Raw genomic sequence first — 14,534 nt, forward strand, 5'->3', positions numbered from 1 at the left:
ACTTCTGTCGGGACGAGTTTATTTGCTCCTCGCTATGAGAATTGCCATAATTTACCTTAGCCCAACACCTCCCTAAAAGAAAAGAAATACAGAAGAGAGGGAATTGGGAGGAAGAATGAGAAAGGAAATTGATTATTTTTGATACTGCTGGGACATTAGGTGCGCCCAGTTTGGTCCTCTCCTTTTGACAAAATGAACTGAATAAATTTGGCCTATAGTGTATATATTATTCGTCCTTTGTTCTGTATTGTATGGTGTTCAGATGAAAATTCGATTAAATGTTTAATATTCATTTAATTTTATTCTGAATAAAAAAAATAGATGTGGTTTAAAGCAGATCAAAGCAGATAAAACAAATAAGAAATAATTTCTTAATCTCTATCCCACAGATTGGTTGTCCCTTTCGATTCTATCCACAATGATATAGGCCTATACGTCTGATTCATAGATTAGGTCCTATGCCAAGCTCAATCATTCATAGGCCTTTATAAACTGGATGGTTTGAGCACTGAATGTTGATTGGCTGACAGCCGTGGTATATCACACTGTATACCACGGGTATGACAAAACGTTTATTTTTACTGCTCTAATTACATTGGTAATCAGTTTATAATAGCAATAAGGCACCTCGGGGGTTTGTGGTATATGACCAATATATATCCAGGCACTCTGCATTGCATCTTGTGTACAAACAGCCCTTAGCCGTGGTATACTGGCCATAAACCACACCCCCTTGGGCCTTATTGCTTAAGTATACCAAATGCTCAACAGGCCTAACTATATTGCTGCAATTGTCCTTTCCAACATGGCCAGCTAAGTAATGGAGTCATCATCTCATTGGTTTTAGTCATAGAATTGGGAAATAGAATGGTAATTGAATAAGATCTCTATGGTTTCAGTGCGCTGTTGTGCATCACTATTCATTCTATTTCTTGGGGCTTCACCATCAGCGCAGTGCATCCATAGCTGTCAATGTTGATGGAAGGTCAAACTTGACGCGTCATGGCCATTGGACCCATGTTGTATCTAAAAGGTGGCTTGGGGTTGTATTTGCTTTGGCTTGGGTCCTTGTTTGCTCACTTTTGGGCCACCCGACCTCAGCCTCTATTTTTCTATGCATATCCACCCCTTTCTCCCAGAGAGAACCTCCACCCCCCATACGTCACGGATCGGCCTGGTCTTAATTAAAGCCATATTGAGAAAGAGCATAAATCCAGCCCTCCCCTCTCCTCTTTTTTTCACTCTCTCCATCTCGGGACGTGGGGGTTGTGTGGCATATTGGTTAGGGATCGCAGACTGAGGCACTGGAGAGAAATAGTTACGTTTTAACCAGCCTGTTGGACATTGAAAACGTATTTTCTTCAGTTGGAAAGTTTCATAAGGAAGCACAATGGCTGGGCTCAAGGTAAGAACTAAGGAGGAATAACTTCAGTATAAATTACCTCCATGTATGATGAATCAAAGTTCAGGTTATATTTTTGCAGAGGGCTGTTATTTTTCATAAATTGTTCTTAATTTAAAATAGGAAATGCTGACATATGGGAACGAGAAGCATTAAGAATGTTATACGTTATGTCACAGAGCTATCAATCGCATCAACAAATGTCCGAAATCTTATGATATGCAATGTAAGACTAAACTGTGTTTTATAAATCTGGAGCCTACTGCAGCAGTCAAGCGGTGCGCTGAAGGGGAGTTCCCTTATGTCCAATCAGCGCGCTGGATTCAGCAGCTGCCCAGATGCGCCCGAGCCGCTTGTGGAACGCAGAGTTCTGATCACGGTTAACACTTTAATCAGTTGACAGCCTTTGTGCCACTCGTGTTTCATTCAGCCACTGTCGTTTATTGAGAATTTGGGCATCCTTCATCCACACTAAGTAAACTACACTGCAAGGAATGTAATCACGTGAGCGTGCGCATTACTGGAAAAAGACCCGTACGCTTTTGCAGACCCGCGATGACTCAGCACCATTTCTTTGGTTTGTGCGTGCGTTCTGAGCGTAGGCTACTGTGAGAGGAGAAAGAGAGTAAAAGGGGTCGTGCTGCTGTGGTGTTGCATGGCAACATCAGAAAAGTCACGTAGGTTTGCATTGTGTGCCAAGTATGCAAACAGATGACACAAGTACACTGAGCAAAATTATAAACGCAACATTTTATGTAAAATGTTGGTCACATGTTTCATGAGCTGAAATAAAAGATCCCAGAAATGTTCCATAAACATGATACATGGCCCCATGTCGCAAGGATCTGTACACAATTCCTGGAAGCTGAAAATGTCCCAGTTCTTCCATGGCCTGCATACTCACCAGACATGTCACCCATTGAGCATGTTTGGGATGCTCTGGATAGACAGGTATGACAGCGTGCTCCAGTTCCCGCCAATATCCAGCAACTTTGCACAGCCATTGAAGAGGAGTGGGACAACATTCCACAGGCAACAATCAACAGCCTGATCAACTCTATGCGAAGGAGATGTGTTGCGCTGCATGAGCCAAATGGTAGTCACACCAGATACTGACTGGTTTTCTGATCCAAACACCTACCTTTTTAAAAAAAGGTATCTGTGACCAACAGATGCATATCTTTATTCCCAGTCATGTGAAATCCATAGAATAGGGGCCTAATGATTTTATTTCAATTGATTGATTTCCTTATATGAACTGCATGTTGCATTTATATTTTTGTTCAGTGTATAAGGACTAAACAACAATCGAACCAATCGAATCAAAAGCAACATAGACATGATGATGTCATAATATAATCCGATACTGAAGCCAGATGTAAAGTATCAGCGTCTCTCTCGCTCTTCTCCAGTATCTGAGTGGGTTTGGGAATGAGTTCTCCTCTGAAGACCCTCGCTGCCCAGGGTCCTTACCTGAAGGACAGGTAACGTTCCACACTAGGCCTACACCTCACCTGTTATCCAACAACACCCCTCACACCCACGTTACCCCCTCTGGGATGTTGAACTCAGTTCTGTTGTCTCTCCAGAACAACCCTCAGGTGTGCCCCTATGGCCTCTACGCTGAACAACTCTCCGGCTCCGCCTTCACCTGCCCACGGGCAACCAATAAGAGGAGGTATCCAGTCATTTAATCGTGATTGACAGGAATGTATCCTCCTTTCAATGGTCCTCAGATTGCACGTGTACAGCAAAGCAATTTCATGTACATTTTCATACACATGCACACAGACAAACACACTCTCTTTCGTAACTTTCTTTCCTCGGTTCTACAGCTGGTTATACCGTATCCTGCCGTCCGTCCGCCACAAGCCCTTCACTGCAATGCACTGTGGGAACCTAACAGAGAAATGGGACGAAGTGGAACCTGACCCTAACCAGGTACAGAGAGAGAAAGAGAGAGAGAGAAGATAAACAGAGAAATTAAGTGTAAACATTTTTTAATGTTTCCTTTTCGTAGCTCCGATGGCTGCCATTCACCATCCCCAAATCCTCAGAGAAGAAAGTGGACTTTGTGATGGTAAAACATCATCCCTCCATCACTCAGTCCTCTGGTTAACTTGGTAGAAAATAGCTGTTTCTGCTGCATAGCCTGTCATCTGTCCTGGGTCTGATTGGTTCTCCCATCTGTCAATCATAGGGTCTGCACACCCTATGTGGAGCAGGAGACACCAAGTCCCGCAATGGGATCGGCATCCACATGTTCACCTGCAACACCTCCATGGTTGACAGGTGAGTGTGTGTGTGTGTAGATTTGACATCATCTCTCCCATAATTGAGCTTTACAACTCTGGGCCACATGTCAACTTTTTTATGTGGTCTCTGCTTTTCAGGTGTTTCAACAATTCAGATGGAGATTTCCTCATTGGTCAGTCCAATATGCAGATTTTTTAAAGTAAAGTTAAACATATTAAGTTAATAAGCAGTAAGTAAGTACCCCCCCCCCCCCCCATACTCTCTCTCAGTGCCCCAGCATGGTGAGATTCTGGTCACTACAGAGTTTGGGAGGATGATGGTGGAACCCAACGAGATCTGTGTCATCCAGGTGAGATGGCAGCACCAGAGAACTTAAGCCTGTCAATCTTGACAGCTCTCATTGTCAAGCTTCACCTGTAACTTTTAACCTACACCTGTCATTTTCAACCTTCACCTGTAACTGTCAATTCTTCACCTGTAACTGTCAAGCTTCACCTGCAACTTTCAACCTTCACCTGTAACTGTCAACCTTCACCTGCAACTTTCAACCTTCACCTGTAACGGTCAACCTTCACCTGCAACTTTCAACTTTCACCTGCAACTTTCAACCTTCACCTGTAACTGTCAACCTTCACCTGTAACTTTCAACCTTCACCTGTCCCCTCGCCTATATCTGTATGTCCCTTGTGTGTTGCAGCAAGGGATGCGTTTCAGTGTGGATGTGTTCGGGGAGACCAGAGGTTACGTGTTGGAGGTGTACGGAGCCCACTTTGAGCTTCCCGACCTGGGACCCATAGGTGCGTGTGACACCTTTCCTCCTCCACCACATGACACCCCTTGACCCTCCCACCTTTCAACACCATAACATTTGTGAACCAATCATCTTCCTAGGGGCCAACGGACTGGCCAATCCCAGGGACTTCCTGACTCCGGTGGCGTGGTATGAGGACCGTGAGGTGGCCACAGGCTATACCGTCATCAACAAGTATCAGGGCAAACTGTTCTCCAGCCAACAGGTGTGTACGTGTGTGTCTGTGCGTGTGTGTGTGTGTCTTTGGGTGCATATGTACATGTTCTGTCACAGACATTACCATACACAGCATTATAATTCATGATAGTAGCTTGTAATATATACATGAGACACCACTAATGTTAGCGTTTAGCTATCTAGCCGTCCCAACACTGAGAATAGCTGGATGCACAGTATTAGAGTGAAGTCTATTAGCAGTTAGCTGCACGTTAACATTGAACTGCCCTCCCCGATGATTTAATGTAAAACGCCTGACTGTTCTGATCAGCAGGCTCCCGTCTCGGCTTACTTACCAGCCTTAATCATAATTAGTTAACGCGTCCTGGAGTTTCCGCCAGATACCTACCTGTCCTTTCAGAAGGGGAGAAAACCTAGCTCGAGTTAAGTATTAATTTCAGCATATTTTACCGGGGAATGATTTCCTGCCCCGCTCTGAAAGCATCCTGTCGAGCAGGTAATTGGATCGACTCATATTGTCTGACAGGAGGGGATTTTAAAGAGACAGGGAAGGGGAGGACAGAGGGTGTGTGTCTTTGTGTGTGTGTGTGAGGGAGGTAACTGTGGAAACACCTGTGTTAGAGGGGATACAGTGCATTGGGAAAGTATTCAGACCCCTTCACCTTTTTCCACATTGTTACCTTACAGCCTTATTCTAAAATGTATTAAAACATTTTTTTCCCTCATCAATCTACGCACAATACCACCCCAATGGTGGAACACGCTGCTCTGGCACCCCAATGGTAGAACAAGCTCCCTCACGACGCCAGGACAGCGGAGTCACTCACCACCTTCCGGAGACATTTGAAACCCCACCTCTTTAAGGAATACCTGGGATAGGATAAAGTAATCCTTCTACCCCCGCTTACCCCCCCCCCCAAAAAAAAAAAAAAACATTGTAAAGTGGTTATCCCACTGGCTATAAGGTGAATGCACCAATTTGTAAGTCGCTCTGGATAAGAGCGTCTGCTAATTGACGTAAATGTAAATGTAAATGTAAATAATGACAAAGCAAAAACAGGTTTTTAGATAAAAAAAAAAAAAGTATTACAAATAAAAAACTGATATCACATTTACATAAGTATTCTGACCCTTTACTCAATACTTTGTTGAAGCACCTTTGGCAGCGATTACAGCCTCGAGTCGTCTTGGGTATGACGCTACAAGCTTGGCACACCTGTATTTGGGGAGTTTCTCCCATTTAGATCCTCTCAAGCTCTGTCAGGTTGGATGGGGAGCGTCGCTGCACAGCTATTTTCAGGTCTCTCCAGAGATGTTAAATCGGGTTCAAGTCTGGGTTCTGGCTGGGCCACTCAAGGACATTCAGAGACTTGTCCCGTAGCCACTCCTGCGTTGTCTTGGCTGTGTGCTTATGGTCATTGTCCTGTTGGAAGGTGAACCTTCGCCCCAGTCTGAGGTCCTGAGCACTGTGTAGCAGGTTTTCATCAAGGATCTCTGTACTTTGCTCCGTTCATCTTTCCACTCGATCCTGACTAGTCTCCCAGTCCCTGCCGCTGAAAAACATCCCCACAGCATGATGCTGCCACCACCATGCTTCACCGTAGGGATGGTGCCAGGTTTCCTGCAGACGTGACGCTTGGAATTTAGGCCAAAGAGTTCAGTCTTGGTTTAATCAGACCAGAGAATCTTATTTCTCATGGTCTGAGAGTCCTTTAGGTGCCTTTTGGCAAACTCCAACTGGGCTGTCATGTGCCTTTTACTGAGGAGTGGCTTCCGTCTGGATACTCTACCATAAAGGCCTGATTGGTGGATTGCTACAGAGATGGTTGTCCTTCTGGAAGGTTCTCTTATCTCCACAGAGGAACTAGAGCTCTGTCACCTCCCTGACCAAGGCCCTCATGGCTTGGTTTTTGCTCTGACATGCACTGTCAACTGTGGGACCTTATATAGACAGGTGTGTGCCTTTCCAAATCATGTCCAATCAATTGAATTTACCACAGTTGGACTCCAATCAAGTTGTAGAAACATCTCAAGGATGATCAATGGAAACAGGATGCACCTGACCTCAATTTCGAGTCTCATAGCAAAGGGGCTGAATACTTGTGTAAATCAGGTATTATAAAAAAAAAGATTTTGCAAATGTTTATAAAAATCTGTTTTCGCTTTGTCACTAAGGGGTATTGTGTGTAGATTAAAGAGGAAAAACATTAATTTAATCCATTTTAGAAAAAGTCTGTAATGTAACAAAATGTGGAAAAAGTTATGGGGTCTGAATACTTTGTGAATGCACGGTATATGCATGGGATATACATCGGTCCACTCTTTCTTTCGTTAATCTCGCTCTACCTCTCCATCCACCCCTCTCTTTCTCTCCGTCTCCATCTTGCACTTTCTCTCCCCCCACCTAACCTGAAACTGGAGGGAGTGTGTGTGTGTGTGTGTGTGTGTGTGTGTGTGTGTGTGTGTGTGTGTGTGTGTGTGTGTGTGTGTGTGTGACACACATATTGTAAGTGGAGGGGGGGGGGGGCAGGTTCCATCTCCACCTCAGTCCCGTCCTGCTGTTTGGTCCCCCTGCAGAGAGATGAAATTGCTCAAATTAACTTATTATTTGCTTGACTGGGCCAATATGTTTGTGTTGTGTGTTTTTTTCTTGCGCTCTGTTTTTAATCGAGTCTGGCAGAGTTATCACAGGAACTGTAATGCCCAAGAGATTACCTGCCTTGGGGTACTCAGACCCCCTGGTGACTGTGTATGTGTGTGTTTCTGTGTGTGCTTGCACTGTATGCAAGTATGTTAGTGTGTCTTTTATGGTGTATGTCTGTGGGAATTGGAGAATATGTGTGTGTGTGGGAGAATGTATGTGTGCTTGCGCACGTGTGTGTCAGGGTACATGGGTCAGTCCTGAAGACAGCTTTAGCTGTAATGAATTATATTGATTTTAGAACTACCATTGAATGTCTCTTTCACAGTGAAGTTATCAGAAAAGCACTGCTATATAAAATTGCTGTGGTTTTAACAATCAAGATGAAGAAATATCTCTACACCGTCTCCGTCTCTCTCCCTCTCCCCCCATCTCTCTCCGAGCCGAGGGCGCTGGAAGTTTGGAAAAGTTTGATTGTGAAACCAATTACTGCATAATACCTGAAGCTGAAGATCACAAAGAATGGGGTGAATGAAAAAAAGAGCAGAGGATGAAAGGAGGAACACCGTTCAGAATCAGCCCTCATCCTCTTGAGTTCTTTCTTTTTTATTTGTATGCTGCTCTACGTGTTTTTCAATTCTGAATACCAAAGGGCCCTCTTCCCTAAAATGAAAATTGGCTTGAGGTACGGCTATATCTCAAGTTCAAAGGTGCAGTGGGCCAGGGGGTGCTGCCACCTGCCTCACCCCTACTATACATTTGAACAGGTGCGGTGGGCCAGGGGGTGCTGCCACCTGCCTCACCCCTACTATACATTTGAACAGGTGCGGTGGGCCAGGGGGTGCCGCCACCTGCCTCACCCCTACTATACATTTGAACAGGTGCGGTGGGCCAGGGGGTGCTGCCACCTGTCTCACCCCTACTATACATTTGAACAGGTGTGGTGGGCCAGGGGGTGCTGCCACCTGCCTCACCCCTACTATACATTTGAACAGGTGCGGTGGGCCAGGGGGTGCTGCCACCTGTCTCACCCCTACTATACATTTGAACATTATTCAATTTCTTCTTGTGTGTGTGATGGCAGGATTTCTCTCCCTTCAATGTGGTGGCATGGCATGGAAACTACACACCATACAAATACAACCTGGAGAACTTCATGGTCATCAACTGTGTGGCCTTCGATCATGCGGTGAGAACCTCACACACGCACAAATGCATGCATGTGCACACACACACAAGCACACACACACACCCTAACCCTTCCTTTCCTCCATCTGTGCACTAGGATCCTTCCATCTTCACAGTGTTGACGGCCAAGTCCACTCGTCCAGGAGTTGCCATGGCTGACTTTGTCATCTTCCCCCCGCGCTGGGGAGTGGCTGACCACACCTTCAGACCCCCTTACTACCACAGTATGACAGCACACACACCTCTAACCCTTACCCTAAGAACAAATAACTCAAGTACTTGCTCGTCTTCAGTTCTGATGTTACCGAGACCTTTGTCCTTTCTAGCATGGCCATCTAGTGACTACCCTAACCTGTCCCGGGTCTCTCTGTAATGTGTTTTTGCAGTAGTGTGTGTGTGTGTCTGCCTGTGTGTGTTGTGTCAGAGCTCCCCCTGTCTGTGTTCCAGGGAACTGTATGAGTGAGTTCATGGGGCTGATCAAGGGCCACTATGAGGCCAAGGAGGAGGGCTTCCAGCCAGGAGGGGGCAGTCTCCACAGCATGATGACCCCTCATGGCCCTGACAGAGACTGCTTCGAGAAGAGCAGCACCGCTCCCCTCAAACCAGAGAGGGTGGCCGAGGGGACCATGGTAACATATGGGAGCACACACGTGATGAAATTATATAAAAACAACTGCAAATATCAGAGTGAGCCGTGAAGTAACATCCCTCTCTCTCAGGCCTTCATGTTTGAGTCGTCGTTCAGCATGGCGGTAACTAAGTGGGGCCTTGAGACGTGTAAGAGACTGGATAAGAACTACTACCAGTGCTGGGAGCCGCTCCGCAAACACTTCGACCCCAACTGGAGACCGAGCAAACAGTAGAGCAGAGAGTCAGAACACAGTCATTGCTTCCCCTAGATCACTTTCAAGGCATGGCGCAAAGGCCCACGAAGTCAACATCCTGGACCTCTTCGGTGTAATATACTATACCGTGGCTCAATACATTCTAATTGGTCCATGCTTGTTTTTTTTGACTGACCAGTTCATTGATAAAAAAAAAACATGTACTGGACAAAAGTGAATGAATAAAAATCCCCTGGAAGACTTATTAGCATGTTTTTATCCATTCACAGCCCTTGAATGTGTAATGACAGGCAGACACTCAACTGCTTTTCAACAATAAAGTAAGTTTTATTCAGTTCTCAATAATAGACACACTCTGACATTTTCTCTACAACACTTTACAATGGAAGTCTGTGACGAGCAAACTCAGTAAGCAAGCTTGAACTTGCGGTCGTAGGTCCCAGCTTTGATCTGCTCCTCCTTCTTGTCCTGCAGACAGAGGGGGGGGGGGGGGGGTGGGGGGCTTAATGAGGTCACGATGGCAACAGAGAGACAGCATCGTCACCTAAGCCAGGGTTTCCCAAACTCTGTTCTGGTTCACGTTTTGGTTTTTGCCCTAACACTACACAGCTGATTCAAATAATCAAAGCTTGATAATGAGTTGGTTATTTGAATCAGCAGTGTAGTGCTTGGGTAAAAACCTAAACGTGCACCCGGTGGGGGGACTGAGTTTGGGAAGCCCTGCTGTAAGCAACCTCATTACAGTTTAGTCATTTAGCAGACGCTCTTATCCAGAGCGACTTACAGTTAGTGAGTGCATACATTTTCATACTGGCCCCCCGTGGGAAACGAACCCACAACCCTGGCTTTGCAAGCGCCACGCTCTACCAACTGAGCTACAGGGGACTCCTCATCCATCAATACATTTATAATATGAACTAACGTCTCATTAATAAATCCAGGTTGGTTTTTCTTCCTCTCAGTGGAGAAACAGCAGAGGAGTTACAGCACAGTGTGAGCCTCTGTACCCAGGTCTGCGACAGCTCTCTCTGATTCAATAACAATGGAGGGAGAAGGACAGGCTGCCATGTAGACTGTCACTGAGACACTACAGTAGAAGATGAGCTTGCATGTAGACTGTCACTGAGACACTACAGTAGAAGATGAGCTTGCATGTAGACTGTCACTGAGACACTACAGTAGAAGATGAGCTTGCATGTAGACTGTCACTGAGACACTACAGTAGAAGATGAGCTTGCATGTAGACTGTCACTGAGACACTACAGTAGAAGATGAGCTTGCATGTAGACTGTCACTGAGACACTACAGTAGAAGATGAGCTTGCATGTAGACTGTCACTGAGCCACTACGGTAGAAGATGAGCTTGCATGTAGACTGTCACTGAGACACTACAGTAGAAGATGAGCTTGCATGTAGACTGTCACTGAGACACTACGGTAGAAGATGAGCTTGCATGTAGACTGTCACTGAGACACTACGGTAGAAGATGAGCTTGCATGTAGACTGTCACTGAGACATTACAGTAGAAGATGAGCTTGCATGTAGACTGTCACTGAGACACTACGGTAGAAGATGAGCTTGCATGTAGACTGTCACTGAGACACTACGGTAGAAGATGAGCTTGCATGTAGACTGTCACTGAGACACTACGGTAGAAGATGAGCTTAGATAGCATTGCGCATGTTCTTCCCCCTGACTTTAGTTTCTTACAAAAAACATTTGGCAGAAACCTCAACTATTATTGAGTCAGACAAAAGCATCAAAGTGGATTTTCTTCCCATAATGCAAATTGGTAATTTCACCATGTCGATGAGCTAAGATGAATGAACTGAGACTTAATACTGGCTCTGTCTGAGGGCTCATACACCCATCAATGCTGTATTAGACTGCATTTGTGTCTAAGTTCAATGGATGACCTTAGTGGGCACAGTATGGTGGCCCTGTACGAATGTACCTTCATATCATAGATACACTGAGTGTACAAAACATTAGGAGCACCTTCCTAATATTTCGTTTCACCCCCTTTTGCCCTCAGAACATCCTCAATTCGTTGGGGCATGGACTCTACAAGGTGTTGAAAGCGTTCCACAGGGATATGACTGTAAGTCGCTTTGGATAAAAGCGTCTGCTAAATGGCATATTATTATTATTATAATGCTGGCCCATGTTGACTCCAATGCTTGGGTGGTGGACCGTTCTTGATACACACGGGAAAATGTTGAGCGTGAAAAACCCAGCAGTGTTGCAGTTCTTGACACAAACCGGTGCGCCTGGCACCTACTACAATACCCTGTTCAAAGGAACAAATATTTTGTCTTGCCCATTCACCCTCTAAATGGCACACATACTCAATCCATGTCTCAAGGTTGAAAAATATTTCTTTAATGTGTCATAGCTTTCACCTGGTCAGTCTGTCATGAAAGAGTTCTTAATGTTTTGTCCACTCAGTGTAGATCTACATGTTTGATGTACGATTAATCTTCCGCACACTACACAACAGTTACAAATCAATCCCTAACCCCTACACCAAGGCAAAGGACTACTTCAGTATGATCAATATGGCAATAACTTCACAAGCCCTCTGATGGGAAGAATGTCCACCAGATCACCCAATCCCTTCATATCTAAACAAAGGGCCTTAGTATAGAGCAGTGGTCACCAACCGGTTGATCGCGATTGACTGGTCGATCACCAAACATTTCTGTAAAAAACCCAACGATAAAGCCCTGCGTTCCTATTTATTTTCACACGCTGTTGGCGGTAGGTGCACTTGATTCAGCACCCCTAGCACTGTTGGCGGTAGGTGCACTTGATTCAGCACCCCTAGCACTGTTGGCGGTAGGTGCACTTGATTCAGCACCCCTAGCACTGTTGGCGGTAGGTGCACTTGATTCAGCACCCCTAGCACTGTTGGCGGTAGGTGCACTTGATTCAGCACCCCTAGCACTGTTGGCGGTAGGTGCACTTGATTCAGCACCCCTAGCACTGTTGGTGGTAGGTGCACTTGATTCAGCACCCCTAGCACTGTTTTTTTTTTTTTTTGGCGGTAGGTGCACTTGATTCAGCATCCCTAGTGTCTGAAAGTAAAACTCTGCCTAACCAGCAGGCCCAGAGTGCAAATCAAGTGCACCTATAAGCCAATCAGATAGCTCAGATCACCGTGTCTGCACAAGCCATAGACTGTAAAAAGAAACCTTGAACGCACAGCAAAGTTGATACTGTGAAATGTCTAAACCATGACTAGAGACTAAACGTATACAGCAAAAAGCTGCTGTTTTTATGAGTAAGTTCATGTTTAAGTTGTTATTCAGCACTGTCAACACTTTAAGCCATAAAATGTGCGTTCTCCCTACTTCCACTCACGCTACAACCAGCACTGCTGCTGCACTGAAGGAGTATAGCAAAGTGTTCCGATAAGCTTGTGGTTTTTATTCTGTTTTTTTATCTGTGTGTGTGTGTGTGTGTGTGTGGGGGGGGTTATAATCTAGGAATATTTCTTCACGTTCTCTGGTCATAGCAGTGACAACATGAATTGGTGCATGAGACAGAAATAATGCAGTGCGACTTGAGTTTCGCCATCAGCTGGAAGACTGTGTCCCCTTTTCTCAGAGGAGGGAGGCAGCGAGGAGGGACGGTGAGTCAGGTGAGAGGCAGCCTCACCTCTGCTCCCTCCCTCCCCTCAGGTGCAGGCCATCTGTCCAGTAAAATAAAGAAGATATATATATATATATATTTTATGCCCACTCAGCTGTGCCTTACAAGTAATACAACAAATGATCTATTACCAGTGTAATCATATACCTACATTAAAACATATATATTGTAAATGGTCCAAGAAGAACAACAGTAGCAGGGTAATTCAGGCATAGCAATATACAGTGATAATGTATGTGGCCTATAGCCTACTGCACAAACCTCATTGCTACAGAACTGTTTTTAATTGGTTAATGTTGCAAAGGCTTACGTTTAAGTCATGTTTTTAAAAAACCCTGAGCGGTAGATCTCGGTTTGCATTTTGACTCAAAGTGATCTTGACTCAGAAAAGGTTGGTGACATTTTTACATTTTAGTCATTTAGCAGACGCTCTTATCCAGAGCGACTTACAGTTAGTGAGTGCATACATTTTCATACTGGCCCCCCATGGGAAACGAACCCACAACCCTGGCGTTGCAAGCGCCATGCTCTACCAACTGAGCTACAGGGGACCACTGGTATAGAGGCTAGGGTGGATTTGGAATAGACCCCTAATGTCAGGGAATGAGTAGGTAAGGGTTTGTGTCATCTCATCCATACCCTGTCCGTCTTCAGTACATAGTACAGGACGAAGAGGGGAACCACTCCAAAGAGCCCACCTAGCAGCGACGTCTTCTTGGTGGCTCTGAAGTAGTTGTAGGGGTTGGTGCGTGCGTACACCCAGCGTGTCAAGGCAGGGTCTTCCTGTAAATACAAAAAACAGCATGTCAATAATGATGGCCAAGCGACGTCTTCTTGGTGGCTCTGAAGTAGTTGTAGGGGTTGGTGCGTGCGTACACCCAGCGTGTCAAGGCAGGGTCTTCCTGTAAATACAAAAAACAGCATGTCAATAATGATGGCCAATTTTTGAAAGTTGATGCCAGTCTTTGCCAGTCTTATTGCAGTCAACTACTATCGTGGCAAAAACGGTTGAATGCAGAAACAGTCATGTTCCCCCAGAATACATTTAACTGAATACAACAATGCATCACAAATTAGTTTAAATAGCAAAATTACTATGAAATTGTAACATCAAGGTCACATCAACAAAAGTAACGTTAGCAAAACCCATCAATAGCATTACCCCTGGGTGAACTGTGGGTCTGACATTAGCAAGCTAGCTAGCGTTAGCATGTTAGCTCACTCTACTTACTATAAGCTCTTTTCTGTGCGGGTTGTTTAGCTGCATCTGATATTGTCTCTTCAGCTGGGCCCTTAAACCAGCCCTCTCTTCCTCGGCACGTCTCTGGTCCAGCGAAAGGTTGAAATATTCAGCTGGGTCCAACGTTTTTGGCCGAGTGACCAAGGGCGCTTCGCGGTAGTCCGCCATGTTTGTGAGTACAGACCAATGACGGTAGAGACAGACAACGTCATTAGATTACCAAAGTATCACGTTCTCTTCCAGCAGTCTAGTTGCCCATGGCAACACGAAGCATTCCACACGGGACTGTCAACTTTTGAGTGCTTAAAAATGTCCACAAA

The 14,534-nt window shown here is 45.2% G+C and overlaps 2 protein-coding genes across 2 annotated transcripts; one reads left to right on the top strand and one right to left on the bottom strand.

Annotated features, from left to right (window-relative positions):
* Positions 1-1,218: 1,218 nt before the first annotated feature.
* On the top strand, positions 1,219-9,564 carry hgd (homogentisate 1,2-dioxygenase). Its single transcript, XM_084191772.1, has 14 exons — positions 1,219-1,405; positions 2,815-2,886; positions 2,992-3,080; positions 3,238-3,343; positions 3,423-3,482; positions 3,603-3,694; positions 3,796-3,830; positions 3,928-4,007; positions 4,356-4,455; positions 4,550-4,674; positions 8,372-8,476; positions 8,573-8,699; positions 8,923-9,104; positions 9,195-9,564. The coding sequence occupies exons 1-14, from the start codon at positions 1,391-1,393 to the stop codon at positions 9,336-9,338; spliced, it is 1,332 nt and encodes a 443-aa protein (XP_084047898.1). The 5' UTR covers positions 1,219-1,390; the 3' UTR covers positions 9,339-9,564.
* A 59-nt stretch (positions 9,565-9,623) lies between these two features.
* Positions 9,624-14,476, bottom strand: LOC311116733 (NADH dehydrogenase [ubiquinone] 1 beta subcomplex subunit 4-like). The gene is made up of 3 exons (XM_084191773.1): positions 14,206-14,476; positions 13,614-13,757; positions 9,624-9,788 (listed from the first exon to the last, which is right to left on the bottom strand). Exons 1-3 carry the CDS (start codon positions 14,380-14,382, stop codon positions 9,726-9,728), a joined length of 384 nt encoding a protein of 127 aa, XP_084047899.1. The 5' UTR covers positions 14,383-14,476; the 3' UTR covers positions 9,624-9,725.
* Between the last annotated feature and the right edge of the window lie 58 nt (positions 14,477-14,534).

Source organism: Coregonus lavaretus, assembly GCF_964263955.1.
Source record: "Coregonus lavaretus genome assembly, contig: HAP1_SCAFFOLD_972, whole genome shotgun sequence".
Classification (NCBI taxonomy): domain Eukaryota; kingdom Metazoa; phylum Chordata; class Actinopteri; order Salmoniformes; family Salmonidae; genus Coregonus; species Coregonus lavaretus.